Below are 17011 nucleotides of genomic sequence, written 5' to 3' on the forward strand. Positions count from 1 at the left end.
AATTAATTAATTTAATTTATTTATGTTTGGCTGCACAGGGTCTTTGTTGCTGCACGTGGGCTTTCTCTACTTGCAGCGAGTGGGGGCTACTCTTCATTGAGGTGCATGGGCTTCTCACTGTGGTGGCTTCTCTTGTTGCGGAGCATGGACTCTAGACGCGCGGGCTTCAGTAGTTGTGGCTCGCAGGCTCAGTAGGTGTGCCTCGCGGGCTCTAGAGCACAGACTCAGTAGTTGTGGTGCACGAACTTAGTTGTTCTGCGGCATGTGGCATCTCCCCGGACCAGGGCTTGAACCCGTGTCCCCTGCATTGGCAGGTGGATTCTTAACCACTGAGCCACCAGGGAAGTCCTGACATACACTTTCAATTTGGAAACTCATGTCTCCTAGGTGTGGGAACTTATTTTATATAATTTATTTTAAAATATTCTCTGCATTAAAGTTTTCTTCGTTCTCTCTCCATATAATTTCTATTATTTGCATGCTGAGTCTCCTGGATTAATCTTAGATACTCCTCAAATTATCTAGTGTTCATCTCTTAGCTTTTTGCTATGCTTTCTGGAATATTTCCTTAATGTTGTCTTTCAATTATTTTATTTTATTTTTAAACTTTGGCTATCATAATTTTAATTTCCAAGAAAACCTGTTTTGAAACAGTGTTCCTTTTTTAAAAATAGGATCTTGCTCTTCCTTCAAAAATGCAATAGTGGGACTTCCCTGGTGGCACAGTGGTTAAGAATCCGCCTGCCAATGCAGGGGACACAAGTTCAAGCCCTGGTCCAGGAAGATCCCACATGCTGTGGAGCAACTAAGCCATGTGCCACAACTACTGAGCCTGTGCTCTAGAGCCTGCAAGCCACAACTACTGAAGCCCGTGCGCCTAGAACCCATGCTCCACAACAAGAGAAGCCACTGTAATGAGAAACCCACACACCACAACAAAGAGTAGCCCCTGCTCTCCCCAACTAGAGAAAGCCTGCATGCATCATCAAAGATCTAATAAAGCCAAAAATAAATAAATAAATAAATGAAATGAAAAATGCAATAGCTTTTATCATAGACTTTCTTTCCTTTCTATCTATCTTTCTTTCTTTTTGCTGGCTTATTTGTTTTATTTTTCTTTATTTCATATTGGAGATTTTATCAAATATATGGTAAACTTTTACAGTTTGTTCAGATTTAAGAGAAGCATCAAAGTAATTGGAAGCTCAATGTGAGGGGTAGAATTTCTTGATTAGAAGTGTTCATTATAGATGATTTGGTGGTGAACTGGCTTTTTTATTGAAGTTACCTCTATATTCAGAACTTACAGGTCCTTTCTCTGGGATGTTTCAGCTTATATACAGAAGGATCTTTCCATCTCTTTTTCAGTCTTATAAGATGCTGCCAGTGTTATGAAAGGTGCTTGGAGAGAGACCATTGGTTATCAATCCCCGTATCTTCTGACAGCACCTCACCCTAGTAGTCTACTATGCCTGGTTTATGAGCCTAGAGCTTCTTATGTGCCATTCCTCCATAGATGGGGATAGGTTTATAACTACTGTTTATACCGTCTTTGATACAATTCCCTTGTTTTGGGCCCCGTTTCTCTTCCCTACCTTCTGTGGTACCTGGTATTTCACATTCCTGATCCTTTCTGGGGTTCAGCTTGGCTGATTGACTTGCTTCTTGTTGCTTTCCCCTTCAGTAAGCACTTTCTATCCTCTGTTTAGTCAGTTACCGTTGCTCTTTCTTTGTCTCCCAACTTAAAATATTATGGGTCTGGGTTAGAGATGTCACAGCCAGAGTTTGCGTTTTTACTTTTTCTTCTTGTTTTGGAACAATTTCAGAAAAGGAAGGAGGCAGAAACTCCTTTAATCTACCATCCTAAAACTGGAAGTTTGTTCAATTTTTCGGAAGGGTGTTGCAGCTTATTGTCTCACTGGATAGTTTCAGCTATAAGCTACCATAATGATTTCAATATCTTTTGATTTTTATTTAAAATTCAAAAATCTGAAGAAATGTTCACTAATAGATGGTTTCTCTTAGCATCTTAGGCAAGTTACAATTTGGCCGTACAGTCTGTTGGCATTTCAGTGCAAACAGTATTGGTCTCATTTTTCTTTCCTAAGATGCTCTGTTCTTTACATAAACAGCAGTAGAAGCAGTTGTTCTCTTCTATTGTGAGAGAGATTATCTCTTAGTAGCAAGTGGAGTGATTCATTCTCCGGCACATCTTAGAGGAAACTTTATTATTTGTGGGGGTTAGAGTGTGGGGAGAGGAGAGTTCCAGCAATGTGTCAGATATTACACATTCTGGACCTACATAAAAAGAAGCAAACTCGGGGCTTCCCTGGGGCTTCCCTGGTGGCGCAATGGTTGAGAGTCCGCCTGCCGATGCAGGGGACATGTGTTCGTGCCCTGGTCCGGGAAGATCCCACATGCCGCGGAGCGGCTAGGCCCGTGAGCCATGGCCACTGATCCTGCGTGTCCGGAGCCTGTGCTCCGCAACGGGAGAGGCCACAACAGTGAGAGGCCCGCGTACTGAAAAAAATAAAAATAAAAAAGATAAAAAAAGAAGCAACCTCTTCTCCCACTGCAATTTCAAAACCTAGAAGTAACACCTCACATCTAAGGCTCTGAGAAATCACATTATTTATAACAAGGACCATGATTCACATGAATGGAACAAAATGGAATTATCAAAAATAGATTTTGTAGATCACTCTGCAGCAAAAATATCTTGTAACATAGCTTATAAATTGGCCATAAACATAGGTAGAACAATTCCATTGAAGTTCTAACCGCCTTCTCCTCCACCTTGACTGAATAACATTTATACTTATACCATGGCACATCCTTGAATGTCAAGGTATTTGGAAAACAGGTTTTGACATGAGGCCTCCTATGTCTTTTTATTTTTTTTAATTGTAGTCCTTTTGAAATGAGACTTGCTTAAACATACCTTGTGTTAATTGTGCTTATTTAACTGGTCACCTTGAATTATTGGGCATTTGTCATTTTTATGCTTTGTATATTGACCCACTATTATTTTTAGTAGCAATGATTCTAATAACTTGTGGAGTAGGTTAGAAGGGCTTCACATTTGATGGAATTTGAATTCCTGCCAGAGCTATTATTTGTTTCAAATATGAGCAATATGATTTCAGTCCTTTTACCTGGGCAGTTTTCCTCCTTTTATTGATTTCCTGCCTCTCCAAGAGTAATAAATCCTTTTTAGGGGATAGTAAACAGAAAAAGACATTACAGTTTGGTAACCACTACTGTATTTTATATATATATATACACACATACACACATGTATGTATACATACACACACACACACACACACACACACAAGCACACACACACAGTATTGAGTGCCTAATGTTCAAGGAGTTGTGTGAGGTGTTTTAAGGGATCTAAAGATGAGAATGTCAGATGCTTTCAGCTGCAAGTAACAATGACAAAGACATATTATGAAGACATTAATACATATAAAGACATTTATTATTTTGCTAAAAAAAGTCCAGAGGAAGTCCAGTTCCAAGGTTGGTACAGTGGCCCAATGATGCCTTTTAGCTTTTTGCTTAGCCATCATCAGTGGTTGGCTTTTTTCTTCAGGATTATATATTAATGTTCACAAGATGTCTTTGCCCTAGATATCATGTCCTTATATAACCATATCCAATGGCAGAAAAATGGCAGTTTTTCCTCATCTATCTGTTCTCATCAAGGAAGAAAATTTATCTCAGAAGTCTCTGGCACATTTCCTTTGTATCCCACTGGCTCAGATCAAGTTAGGTGCCTATAGCTTAGCTGAAGGGAAGCTGGAAAAGTATCTGTCATTTCCAACATATAGTGTGGAAATGTGTGTGTGCGTGTGTTTGTTGTTGGATAGGCAACAAATACTGTCTGTCATCAGGGAGTAAGATGAAATCTCAGTCCTCCCTCAAGAAGTTTTTTGTCTCTGGGGCAGAAAGTCAAGCTGTAATTATATTACAATTTTTGTGTGCTAGATTCCTGCTCATACTCATGGGCTTCAAATTAACAATCCCTTTTTTTTTTTTTTTTTTGAGGTATGCGGGCCTCTCACTGTTGTGGCCTCTCCCGTTGCGGAGCACAGGCTCCGGACGCGCAGGCTCAGCGGCCATGGCTCACGGGCTCACGGGTTCACGGGTTCAGCCGCTCCGCGGCATGTGGGATCTTCCCGGACTGGGGCACGAACCCGTGTCCCCTGCATCGGCAGGCGGACTCTTAACCACTGCGCCACCAGGGGAGCCCCAATAATCCCTTTTAAACTGATCAGAAAAACAGCTCTAGGTACTTCCCTTTGGAGCTGCCAAAGCCGTCCTCTCCCATTGTCCCCAGTTTTTGGTTATGAGATCTGATCTGGGCATCTTTTTCATAAGTGTCGTAAAGGAATGCAGTATCAATTTACATCACATGATTTTAAGCGATGTTCTCTTTCTCCAAAACGCTCTTGCCCTTCCATCTCCACATGCTCAAATCCCATTCACCTTTTGAAGAAAACTAAAAATAATCTCTCTCATTTATTTCATTTATTCAGCAAATATCTGTTGCATGCTTGCTGTGGAGCAAGCACTCTGCAAGTGCTGGGGATACAAGACATGAGTTTTGACCTCATGAAGCTTATAGTCAGGTGGGGAAGACTGACAAATAACAAAAACAATTAAGTGATGGGGAAGAATAGGGTACAATGGGAAGACAGGCAGGAGTACTTACACTCTGTTGGAATTCGAGCAGACAGAGAGGTCTTTTTGAGGACTTTTAAAAGATGATACCTAAAGAATGAGTAGGAATGGGGACGAGGGAGGGAGGTGCACGTGTTCAAGATTAAGAGAAATCATTCAAGTGGAAGTGCTGGTGAAAGCACCCTTGAAAAAGGCCTCTTTAATTCCTCCTTCTCCCAAGTAATTTCTCCGTTTGATGAACCCCATAGCACATATGTAACTTTTAGACCATAAGATCTCTAAAGATAAAACATATGACTTACACAGAGCACTTGATAAATATGATTTTGGCTTCAGAGGAGAATGAGGCATTATATGTGTCAACGCAAAATGCTAAGTTAAAACATTAAAAACATCTGAGGTAAGAGGTGGATTATATCATATCGCTCTTCAAAATGATAGGAATAGCCTCACCTACCTAGGTGATTACAGAGACCAAAGCAGCAGGGAAGAATTGGTTCATAAAGTTCTGGAGGAAGTACAAAGTAATTATAGTTCCAATCCTCAGATGTTACTTTAAAGGCTATTTCAGGAAACATAATGAAAACCTGGTACCCATCAGAAAGAAAAAATAGCCACTCATTTTTGTTTGCAGAGCTTTTCTTCTTAAATATTGCCTTGGTATTGGCTGCTCTTTGTGTGTACTAGGGTTTTGGGTTACTGGTGGGGCGAGCCTTATCAGACCTGACAAGCTACTTTTAAAATCAAGTATTAAAAAAGAAAAAATCAAACATCCATGTCACAACTCAGGTTTCTACTGTTTCATTTTAGATGCATGATCTAAAATCTTTCTGCTGCTTAGCTGAGGGGAACTAGAAGTTAGTAAATTTTAATAGAGAAGTAGATTTGGGGGTATAGCTGTTGTCTTGATAGGCCAGAATAAATGAATATTTAAGAATCTCTTTTCCTCCCCTTAATTTATTCTAGTTCATTCAGCAATTCATCCTTGGGTTTGAGAAGGCACTTGTTTGATCCTGCCATTTCTACAGCTAAGTAAACAATAACCCTCAAATAATGAGAAAATGTACTTAAGTGTGTTTTGTGAATGGTAAGGCTCTATACACAATTTTAAGGACTTACTTTTTATTATTAACTTGGAACTATTTTTGATACCAATTTTTAAAAGCGTCCTTTTCAAGGCCAAGGATTACTTTTTCCAATGCTGTCCTATCGTATGGTGAGTTGTGGCTGAAGTATGGTAAGGTGTGGATTACAAATTCTCTAATTTGATAATTCTTAACCTTTATTTACCTTTTATTAATAGATCTTATTTTTTTAAAGTTTTAGATTTACAGAAAAATTGAGCAGGCAGTACAGAAAGTCCACATATACTTCTCCCCATCCCCAGTTTCCTTTATTAATATCTTACATTAGTACGATACATTTGTTACAATTAATGTACCAATATTGATACATTGTAATTAACTAAAGTCCGTATTTATTCAGATTTCCTTAGTTTTTGCCTAATGTCCTTTTTCTGTTCCAGGATCCCATTCACCTTTAAACTTACCAGTTTAGTTATGTTAGTTATATCCACATTACTCCTAGTTGTCATGTATTCCTGAGCTCCTCTTGAGTGTGACATTAACCTTCATTTTTGGGTCATGAACTGGGTTGAAAATCTGATGAAAGCTATGGATTCTCTCCACAGAAAGATACACATGCTGCAGATGTCTGATTTAAGGGAGGCTCCCCCACAGCAGATTCAGAAGCCCTGCTTTAGAGGGAATGGGTGATATTTTTTTTAAAATTAGTTTTTATTGGAGTATAGTTGAGTTACAATGTTGTGTTAGTTTCTGCTGTACAGCAAAGTGAATCAGTTATACATATACATATATCCACTTTTTTAGATTCTTTTCTCATATAGGTCATTACAGAGTATTGAGTACAGTTCCCTGTGCTATACAATAGGTTCTTATTAGTTATCTATTTTATATATAGTAGTCTGTATATACCAATCCCAATCTAACAATTTAATCCTCCCCTCCCATAAACCATGTTTGTTTTCTACATCTGTAGAAAGGTGATCTTTTTATTTTATTTTTTAATATATTTATTTTTGGCTGCATTGGGTCTTCGTTGCTGCACGTAGGCTTTCTCTAATTGTGGCGAGCAGGGGATACTCTTCGTTGCAGTGCGCGGGCTTCTCATTTTGGTGGCTTCTCTTTGTTGTGGAGCACGGGCTCCAGGTGCGCAGGCTTCAGTAGTTATGGCACATGGGCTTCAGTAGTTGTGGTTCACAGGCTCTAGAGCACAGGCTCAGTAGTTGTGGCACATGGGCTTAGTTGCTCCGCGGCATGTGGGATCTTCCCAGACCAGGGCTCGAACCCATGTCCCCTGCATTGGCAGGCAGATTCTTAACCACTACACCACCAGGGAAGTCCCCAGGTGATCTTTCAATGTCCACTTCCCCACATCAGGGCCATGCTCTACCTCTAATTTGTTGTGTGACCTTTTTGCAACCCCATTTTCCTACCTGGGCCTCAGTTTCACCACCTGTGAAATGAAGGGTTTAGTTTACCTGACGTCTAACTCCTTTTCTATCACAGTAGAAGGTGGGGGTCACTTAGAACTGTCCATATCTGAGGAACAAATGTTGGTAAGAGAAGACCAAAGCAGGTCAAGCTAGGGAAGTGGATGGGTTTATCAACGAGGAGGTTGTGGAGGTTCAATTGGGGGAAAAGACAAAACCTGGGTTCCAGTTTATGGCTCTGCGAATTTTGTAAATCATTTCCTTCCTGTGACCTTTAGCTTTCTTGTCTACAAAAATGTGGAGGCCCTGCTTCTGTTACGAAACTCCTGGGAGCAACAGTACCTAGTAGGGTATCGTCTGAGGAATTATAAGAAAAAAGATGGAGAAGGTGGGTGCAGAGGTGAAGGGCGTATCTGAGGACTGTGAGGCAGAGCTGAGGGCTCAGGAAAGAGGAACCTTCTGTACACCTTAGAGCCTTCCGACTTCACCCACACTTGGGGTCAATTCCGCCTCCATTCTGGCCCCGCCTCCGCCCCAATGCCCTCCCCTCCCCTCAGGTTGCGACGAGTCACACTTCGCATGGCCGCCACGGTGAGACGCTTTCCACCGCAGGAGGGCAGCGAGCGCGCTCTGGCGCTGCCACCTCACTCGACAGCTCTGCCCGCCCTTAACCTCTTCCGATTGGCTCAGCCCGTAAGTGACATCAGTGCTCCTTATTCTACCCCGTCAGCTCCCCCAGGCTCCACCCCACCATCTCCCGGCTTCTCCCGACGCGAAGGGAAACGTAACCTCCCCACGTCTCCTCTGCCTGGGCGGAGCCGGGAAAGCAGGCTAAACCAGGAAGGCGCTGGCTGTGGCGCGCACGCGCTCGCACGCACGCACGCACGCACGCACGCCGTGGCTGGCTGGGCGGCAGGCTCGCGCCCGGGCTCGCCCCGCGCCGCGCCGCGCCACAGGCTCGCGCACTCAGCAGGTTGGGCTGCGGTGGCTGCAGCTGTGGAGCTGGAACGCTACGTGTGAGAGGTCCCAGACACGTCTGCGGCTCCGGCTCCGCCACCCTCGCCTCAGTCTCGGTGCCGGGTGCTGAGAGGGGAACAGCTCTAGCCTCGGGACCCCCGAGCACACCCCTGGCTGCTTCCGACACCGCCCTCCTTCCTTTCCCAGCTGCGGGCCTCGCTCGGTGCTAGGCGACTCCGAGTAGAGGCGGCGGCGACGGCTGCCTGTCTGTGAGAGGAGCCTTGTTCTCCAGCCTTGCTCCGCTGCCGGGCCCTGCAGGGGCCGAGAGAGCTCGGCGCCGACCCTTCCTCTAGCCTCCCCGTGAACCGGTTGGAGCGGCGTCGGTCTGGGAGGTCTCTGGGCTGAGGCGGCGGCAGCTCCTCCGGCTCCATCATGTCCGCGGGCGGAGACTTCGGGAATCCGCTGAGGAAATTCAAGCTGGTGTTCCTGGGGGAGCAGAGCGGTGAGTGCGCGGCTCCCCCACTCCTGGCAGCTGGCAGTGGCTTCCCCGCACCGCCCCCAGTGCGGCCCTTCCGTCCGCGGAGGCTCCCTGCGGGCCTCGCGGTCGCGCTTCCTTCCACCTCCTAGCCCTTGAGCCTGTTTGCCGACCCCTGTTAGCCACGCATTCCTCTTCGCCATGATCCGTCGATCGGATTCTGACCCTTCCGCCCCCCACTCCGCCCGCTCCTTTCCCCGCCGCCCGGCCCTCTCCCGTGGATCTGCCCTCCCCACTCCTCACCCCGCCCAGCCCCAGCCTCCTGTCCATCCCTTTCTTCCTCCGGTCTCCGTCGTCTCACCGACGCCAGCTCCCTTCCTAGAGCCCCACCCTTGTTCCTTGCTCTGATCCCAGTTGCTCAGCTCGATGAGGCCCACCTGGGAAGCCCCACTCCGGGGAACCGGCCCTCTTCAACCTTGCGCCGGGAGGGTGGGATCTGGGCGTTGTTTTCCCCAGAGGCTTGGCCCCAAGAAGCGCGGATCTTATGGAAGGCGGGGGGGGGGGGAGTCCTAGGAAATTCTTGGATTGTTTTCACCTAGGTGGGGAATGGGTCTGGGTTATAGAGGATACATATCTGAATTGGAGGCGACTTGATGGAATGGTTGGGGAGTGAGGGAGTGGCGGCGGCAGTAGCGGTTTTTGCCCCTTGGGTTAGGCTGTGGCCTGTTGGAAAACCTCGTTTTCTTCTCTTGACTTTCATCCCTGGCGATTCTTTTGGCTGTGTTCATGCTTTTCCAATCTCTGCCAGATGCTATGTCATGATCGTTTTACTTGGAATTTTTCACATCTCACCTCTCCTTTTTCTGCTTCAACACGAAGCGCAGTGTCTGATTCTCCTCACGGCGGTGCAAACAGGAATTACTGGAGAAATGTTAATTCCATTTCTTCTTGAGTATTTTCCAATTATATATTCAGGATTCCTTAGGGAGAGAAGGCTTTAGAATAACGAACATCTTTGTTTTGTAGGGTTTCCTTTGCGGATAGGGAGTAACAGAGTAGAGAAGGGATAGATTGATCATCCAGTTATCTAAATTCGATTCGAATATGTAATACCATTTTGGCTAAATGATTCTTTTATGGTTAATATTCCATAGTATCTGATGAGTGAAATTATTATCTCATATACTTGGTCAGGCTGCTGCTGTCATTGTACTTTGTGTTAGGTATAAGCTTCTAATTTTCTGATGGTTGTCTCTAAAAATTACTTCTTGTGGTAATTCCAATTTTATGCTGTATTATGCAAACTTCACACTCTGTAGTTTAGAGATTATCATCCTCCATTATTTTTCTCACACTTTTCCTATCTTTAAAATTGAGACATTGAGAGATTAGTTCCTCCCGAGTCATCAGACATTGAGTTACATGATAGGTGTTTTAGGTTAGGCTATAGAAGACATTTATTTCTTTTGATTGGAAGGAAAATAACTGATATAAATTCAGAGCTCTTATTACTGCTCTTAACTATTTATACTAATTTGTGTGGCATTAAAGTAGGTTAATAATAGTTGCAAAATTGCTTCCAGTTAGACCTGATAAATTGTTTTTCTCCTTTCATACATAATCTTTTCTCCCTGCCCTCTTACCAAGTCTCCTCTTTGCTTTTTTTTGCTATACAGATATAAACTTGTTTCTTCAAGTGACTTAGTAAGACGTATGAGATTGATCCCTGTCCAGGTATTTTATGACAGTTTCAGGACAGTGACATACATAAAATACAGCCTATTGGTCATTATTGATAAATAGGATCTAAAGTGCTTATTGTGCACTCAGGGATGTTAATGCCTGCCGTACATTGTCATGCAGAGCTATTTAGTTTGCATGAAAAATCCATTAATCTCTGTCCTAGAAAGTTTTTAGTATGAATAGAAATCATAATTTAAGTATCTGCAGGTTTCCTTTGAATTTCTTGGGTATTTATATTCTAATTCACATTGCAGAGTTTTATGGCTTCTCATTTCTTAGTTTCTTCAAGTCTTTACTAACTCCCCTTCCTTCCACCATAATTCCTGAAGCCATCTTAGATTTTTTTTTTAAGTAGACTTGATTTTTTAGAACAGTTTTAGATTTACAGAAAAATTAAGAAGATCATGCAGAGGTTTCCCATATAGCCCCACCCAATATCCCATATTATTAACATATTAGTAAGGTACATTTGTTACCATTAATGAAACAATATTGATACATTATTAACTAAAGTCTATAGTTTACCCAGATTTTCGTAATTTTTATCTTTTTCTGTTTCAGCATTCAATTCAGGATACCACACTACATTTGTTTGTCCTGTCTCCTTAGGCTCCTCAGTTTTTTTTAGTATTGTGTTTACATGCTTTTTAACTCTGGAACTGTGAGCTAAATTATCTTTTGAGGCTACTACATTGCTAAGTAATACCATCCAGTAGCTTTGGAAAGACGGATCTCTGTTTTCACAGGCAGTGTCTGTAGTTTTCTTATGCATTAGCAAAGGTCTGTAGAGTCAATGTCATCTTTTTTTCTTTTTTAAATTAATTTATTGATTTTTGGCTGAGTTGGGTCTTTGTTGCTACGCGGGCTTTCTCTAGTTGTGGCGAGCAGGGGCTACTCTTCATTGCGGTGCGCAGGCTTTCTCATTGCAGTGTCTTCTCTTGATGCGGAGCACCGGCTCTAGGTACACGGGCTTCAGTAGTTGTGGCTCATGGGCTGTAGAGCACAGGCTCAGTAGTTGTGGCGCATGGGCTTTGTTGCCCTTTGGCATGTGGGATCTTCCCGGACCAGGGCCTGAACCCGTGTACCCTGCATTGGCAGGCGGATTCTTAACCACTGTGCCACCAGGGAAGCCCAGTCCATGTCATCTTGATTTAACTCTTAATGAATTTTTTATTTTTAGGTTTTAGAATTCTACAATTCAGCTTTCAAAGACTAATCTGTGGCAAAGCCTTGTTTGTTTCCTTAATGGCATTGACCACATTTCTATTTCTTACTTGTGTTTATGTTTGTCTGTTTCCCACAGCAGAATGCAGGTCCCATGAAGATTAAAAATTATTAATTTTTTTGTTCATTGTATCCCCAGTGCCTAGAATAGTGCCAGGCTTGTAGTGGATACTCAGAATGAATGATGGTTGAATCTAATAGTAACCAAAGCTAGTAGTCATCTTTGTTACGGTGAAGTCTACATTTTTTCCTTGCACATTTAATAGTTTAACAATAACTCTCTTTATTGGCCCCACATGCAGCTTGTGGGATCTTAGTTCCCCCACTAGGGATTGAACCTGGGCCCCGGCAGTGAAAGCGCTGAGTACTAACCACTGGACTGCCGGGGAATTCCCAACAATAACATTTTATACTTACATTATTTGATTGTATATAGGGATACTCCAGATGCTCCAGAGCAGGGATTACAATAATTTATATATAACCTTTACGGTGTAACTAAAAAAAACCAAAAAAACAACCGACCAGAATTTTATACTTTTGTTTTTGAGTTGAACAAAATTAGTTTTGTTAAAGTTATTGTTAAATTATTTGCTATTAGTATAACACCTAAAAGTATGTCAAATGATTATTAAAGACATGTTCATGGAACAGATTTGAAGTTAGGTAGACTTTTTTATTTAGCTTTTCAAAAACAAGGTTCTGGGACCTCCCTGGCGGTCCAGTGGTTATGACTCCACGGTTCCACTGCAGTGGGTACCGGTTTGATCCCTGGTCGGGGAAATAAGATCCTGCATGCTGCATGACACAGCCAAAAAAAATAAGGTTCTGTATTCTATAATGAAGATGAAGTGTTTCAGTATATGAAGCCTCATATTGAATTAATGATATCAGTCTTGGTAATCTTCGTGTAAATTCTTAACAGTTTCTTTATATTTTAGTAGTATACATGCTTTAATAAAGAAATGTTGAAATACACAGCTTGAACCTGAAGTTTCTTTGAGCAACCTCTTTTGTTACCACCTTTGGCTATTGTCTTGAAATACAGAGGCAATTTTAGGAATGGTTTAGAGTAGAAGGTAATACTTACAAACAAATGTTATGAGTACAAATTAGGAAATGTTATTTCAAAAAGAAACACATACCTGGCCTGGTACTACTTATTTTTTCACTTTTTATTACCTTTTTTACATCAGTTCTTTTGAATTATAACGTGCTGTGTTGGGAAAAAGTGTCTTAATGTCAGAGACTAGGAACACTGAACAGTTTAGATTGGCTACATCAGTGATCTTAAACTTTTTCTTCTCAAGAGCCTCTCAAGATGCTCTTACAAATTATTGAGGCTTCTAAAGAGCTGTTTATGTGGTTTATGTCACTATTTACTGTGTTAAAAGTTAACTGAGAAAATTGTTTAATATTTAATTCATTTAAAAAGAGTAGTGTTAAATCCATTACATGTTGACATAATTTTAGTGAAAGAGAACTATTTTTCAAACAATAATTTAGTGAGGGAGTGGCATTGTTTTACATATTTGCAAATCTCTGTAATGTCTGATGTATTAAAAGTCATCTGCTTCTCACAGCTGCTTCTGCATTCAGTCTCTTGTAATATCACACATCACATAGGCTCTGGAAACTCCACTATACATTCATGAGAGAACAAAAGTGAAAAAAGCCAAATAACATCTTGATATTATGAAAGTGGTTTTGACCCTCAGGAGAGTAGTGGCCCAGCCAAAGGGTCCTGGGGATCCTGGGAGTTGGTGGGCTGCATTTTGAGATCTGCTAGTTTCTAGATGATATTAAGCCATTTGTATCTTGTAGCTTCATATTGCATTTATTTATTTTTTTAACATTTATTATTTTTGGCTGCGTTGGGTTAGTTGCGGTGCTTGGGCTCTTCATTGTGGTGCATGGGCTTAGTTGCCTCTGGGATCTTAGTTCCCCAACCGGGGTTCGAACCCACGTCCCCGGCATTGGAAGGTGGATTCTTAACCACTGGACCACCAGGGAAGTTGCCATATTGCATTTAGAACAGTCAAAAGGAGTTTATTCCATATCTTGTTTTGAAGTCTTAAAACTAATCAGTACAGCTAGTGATTACGAGCACAGAGTCTGGGTTTTATATTTTAGCCCTGCTCACTGACCTTGGGCAGATTATTGACTTCTTTATGCTTTAACTTCCTTATCTATAAAATAAATAATAGGACCTATCATATAGCGCTATTGTGAAGATTAAATTAGTTAATAAATGTAAAGCATTTAGAAGAGTGCCTGGCACATGTCTACTGAAAACTCCTACTCTGTCAATTATCAATAGTTTGATAGAGCCTACTCTTAAGAAATATACATTTCATCATGGAAGAAACATATAATACCTAATACAATATAGTGCAATGAGTGCAGCTGCTTTGAAAAGTACAGTTAAAAGATACAGAGAAGTGACAGGGGAGCATGGAGTTTCAGGGAAGGTATTGATACATTATAAATATGACTGACTAAAAGTTTAAGGATCTTCTAGTTGAAATTCTTGAATTAGAGCATTCCAAAGTTGGAGGAGACTTGAAGAAGTCACCCAATCCATTTCTCTTAGGGCTTTAAACTGGATTGCTATTTTTCCCCTCTAACTTTATTTTTAACAGTTAACACAATCACATAGTTCACAAATCAAAATTATGTAAAAAGATACACTTTCAGAAAACTTACTGCTACCCCTGTTCCTGTGACCTCATTCCCCACCCCCTCCTCTATTAGTAATTATATATATATACCATTATGTATATTCTGGGATTTCTTTATGCAGACACAAGCAAATATGAATACAATTTTTATTCTTCCTTACATACGAGGTATCAGATTTTATTCTGCATCTTGCTTTTTTTCGCTTAACAATAATTCCTAGAGATGTTTTCACATTAGTACTTAGAGCACTTTCCCATTCTGTTGTTTTGTTTCTAAATACAATTTTTTTCATTTAGAATAGTTTTAGATACACAGAAAAATTGCAGAGATAATACGGAATTCCTGTATACTCTACACCAGTTTCCTCCGTAATTAACAGCTCATGTGTACATTTTTCACAACTAATGTACCAATATTGATACATTATTATTAACCAAAGTCCATATTTTATTTCGATTTCTTTAGTTTTTTTCCTAATGTCTTTTTTCTGTTCCAGGATCCCATCTAGGATACTACATTTGATTTAGTTGTTAGAGCTCCTTAGGCTGTTCTTGTCTGTGACAGTTAAACTGGACCACTCTTTTTTGTTTGTTTGTTTGTTTGTTTTTTGCGATACGTGGGCCTCTCACTGTTGTGTGGCCTCTCCCATTGCGGAGCACAGGCTCCAGGACGCGCAGGCTCAGCGGCCATAGCTCACGGGCCCGGCCGCTCTGCGGCATGTGGGATCTTCCCAGACCGGGGCACGAACCCGTGTCCCCTGCATTGGCAGGCGGACTCTCAACCGCTGCACCACCAGGGAAGCCCTGGACCACTCTTAAATTACTTCATTCTAAGAGATCTCCAGGAGAACATGTTTTGTAATTTTTAGTATTAAACTTCCCTGTTCTGAAATTCTCAAATCTATTCCCTTACTATTGTAGTTAAGTTTTTTCTTCTTAGGGAGGCAATATATACTGATAAAGACAGCTCTAGAGACAGTTATACTTTGGTTCTAATCTTGAAGCCCGTGTTTACAGTGTGATCTTGGACAGTTTATTTAACCTTTCTAAATTCTTTTCATTTCTGATATGCAGTACTAACCTAGCAGTCTTGTTTTCCCCATTCTCTAAATGTAGATATTATACATTTTGGTTAGATCAGTATTTAATCTTCACATTATTGTTATTAGGTAATGGTATTCACAGCTGAGCTGTGTAGTATACTGATTTATTGTACTATATTTCATATATTTTTTTTGTTTTCCTTTGTGTCACTATTTGAATTGCTTTTTTCTTAATTATCCCCAAACTCTTTACCAGTAGTGTAGATCTCAGTTATTTGAATGCATCAGGTTTGCCTGGGACATCTCTCCCAGAACCTTCTGACCTTGAGGGTAACTATTGTATAATAGTTACCCTCCAGAATTGATGTACAACTGTCAATGTGTGATCTCCTTTACTTTCATTTTGAGGGTTTCCTTCTCTCTTGTGTTGGATGGATCCCTTGTTTCTCAGATTACTTTTTTCTTCTTTGTTTTACTCATTACGTTGAATGTATCCACCAGTAAGTAGCTTCCTAATAAAGGGAACATGGGAGGAAGTTTTTTGAGACCTTGTATGTCTGAAAATGTGTTTGTACAACCTTTACACTGAAGTTTGGTGGAGTTTAGAGATTTGGGTTGGATATATTCTTCCTTCAGAAATTTGATGACATATATTGCCTTGTAGAGTCTAGTATTGCCATTTATGACTCTTGGTATTTTGATCTTTCATAATGATGTGTTTATTTTCATTTTATGTGCTGAGTAATAGGTATAAATATTTTCAAACTGGAAACTTAAGTTGTTTATTTTCAGGAAATTTTCTTGACTTAACTAGTATGATATTCACCTCTTCATTTTCAGTTCTCTCTGGAATTCTTATTAGACCTCCTGGATTGATCCTCTAGTTGTATCTTATCTTGCCCCTTTTTCATTTATTTGTTTCTGTTTTAATTCTTAAAAAATTTTCTCAACTTTCTTTTACCCTATTACGTTTTATTTCTGATATCGTTTTAATTTCAAAGAGCTCTTTGTTTTCTGATTGTTTCTGTCTATAACATCTTTTTGATTCTAGTATCTTCTCTTGTTAAAATTTTTTTTAATTGAAGTATAGTTGATTTTCAACATTGTGATAATTTCTGCTGTATCTCTTGTCATTTTGAGGATATTAAAGAGATATATGGCTTTCTTTTCAATACTCAGTTTTTTGTAAATTGCTTTTCACTTATGTTTATTCTAGTTTCTCTATTTCTTGTTTGATGTGGTCCTCAAAGAACTAGTATTCTTGACTGTCTCCTTTTGTTTAAGAGTTGAGCACTAAAAATTTGATTTTAAGCTCTTTTGTGGGTTTATTGGGCTTCTCTGTAGGACAGTCTGGCTGAGTTCTTTTTGGGGGAAGAAGTCTCTGATGTTAGCTCTTTTAAGTCTTTTTGCCAGTCACATTTCTTTTTTTTAAAAAATTAATTTTAATTTTTGGCTGCTTTGGGTCTTCATTGCTGCACGCAGGCTTTCTCTAGTTGCAGGGAGCGGGGGCTACTCTTCGTTGCGTTGCGCAAGTTTCTCATTGTGGTGGCTTCTCTTGTTGCAGAGCACGGGCTCTAGGCGCATGGGCTTCAGTAGTTGTAGCACGCAGGCTTCAGTAGTTGTAGCTTGCAGGCTCTAGAGCACAGGCTCAGGAGTTGTGGCGCAGGGGCTTAGTTGCTCTGCG

At 41.0% G+C, this 17011-nt stretch overlaps 1 protein-coding gene across 3 annotated transcripts in view; it reads left to right on the forward strand.

The window, feature by feature from the left end:
- Nucleotides 1-8108: 8108 nt before the first annotated feature.
- The window catches only part of RAB6A (RAB6A, member RAS oncogene family), a 67411-nt gene continuing 58508 nt past the window's right edge, over nucleotides 8109-17011 (forward strand). The window contains exon 1 of one of the 3 annotated variants that reach the window (XM_033862305.2): nucleotides 8109-8663. In XM_033862305.2, coding sequence (XP_033718196.1) covers nucleotides 8594-8663 — 70 coding nt within the window. In that variant the 5' untranslated portion in view covers nucleotides 8109-8593. The remainder of the gene's footprint in view (nucleotides 8664-17011) is intronic. The other 2 variants (XM_073808503.1, XM_033862304.2) reach the window with 2 other exon arrangements.

This window comes from Tursiops truncatus, chromosome 8 (assembly GCF_011762595.2).
Source record: "Tursiops truncatus isolate mTurTru1 chromosome 8, mTurTru1.mat.Y, whole genome shotgun sequence".
Classification (NCBI taxonomy): domain Eukaryota; kingdom Metazoa; phylum Chordata; class Mammalia; order Artiodactyla; family Delphinidae; genus Tursiops; species Tursiops truncatus.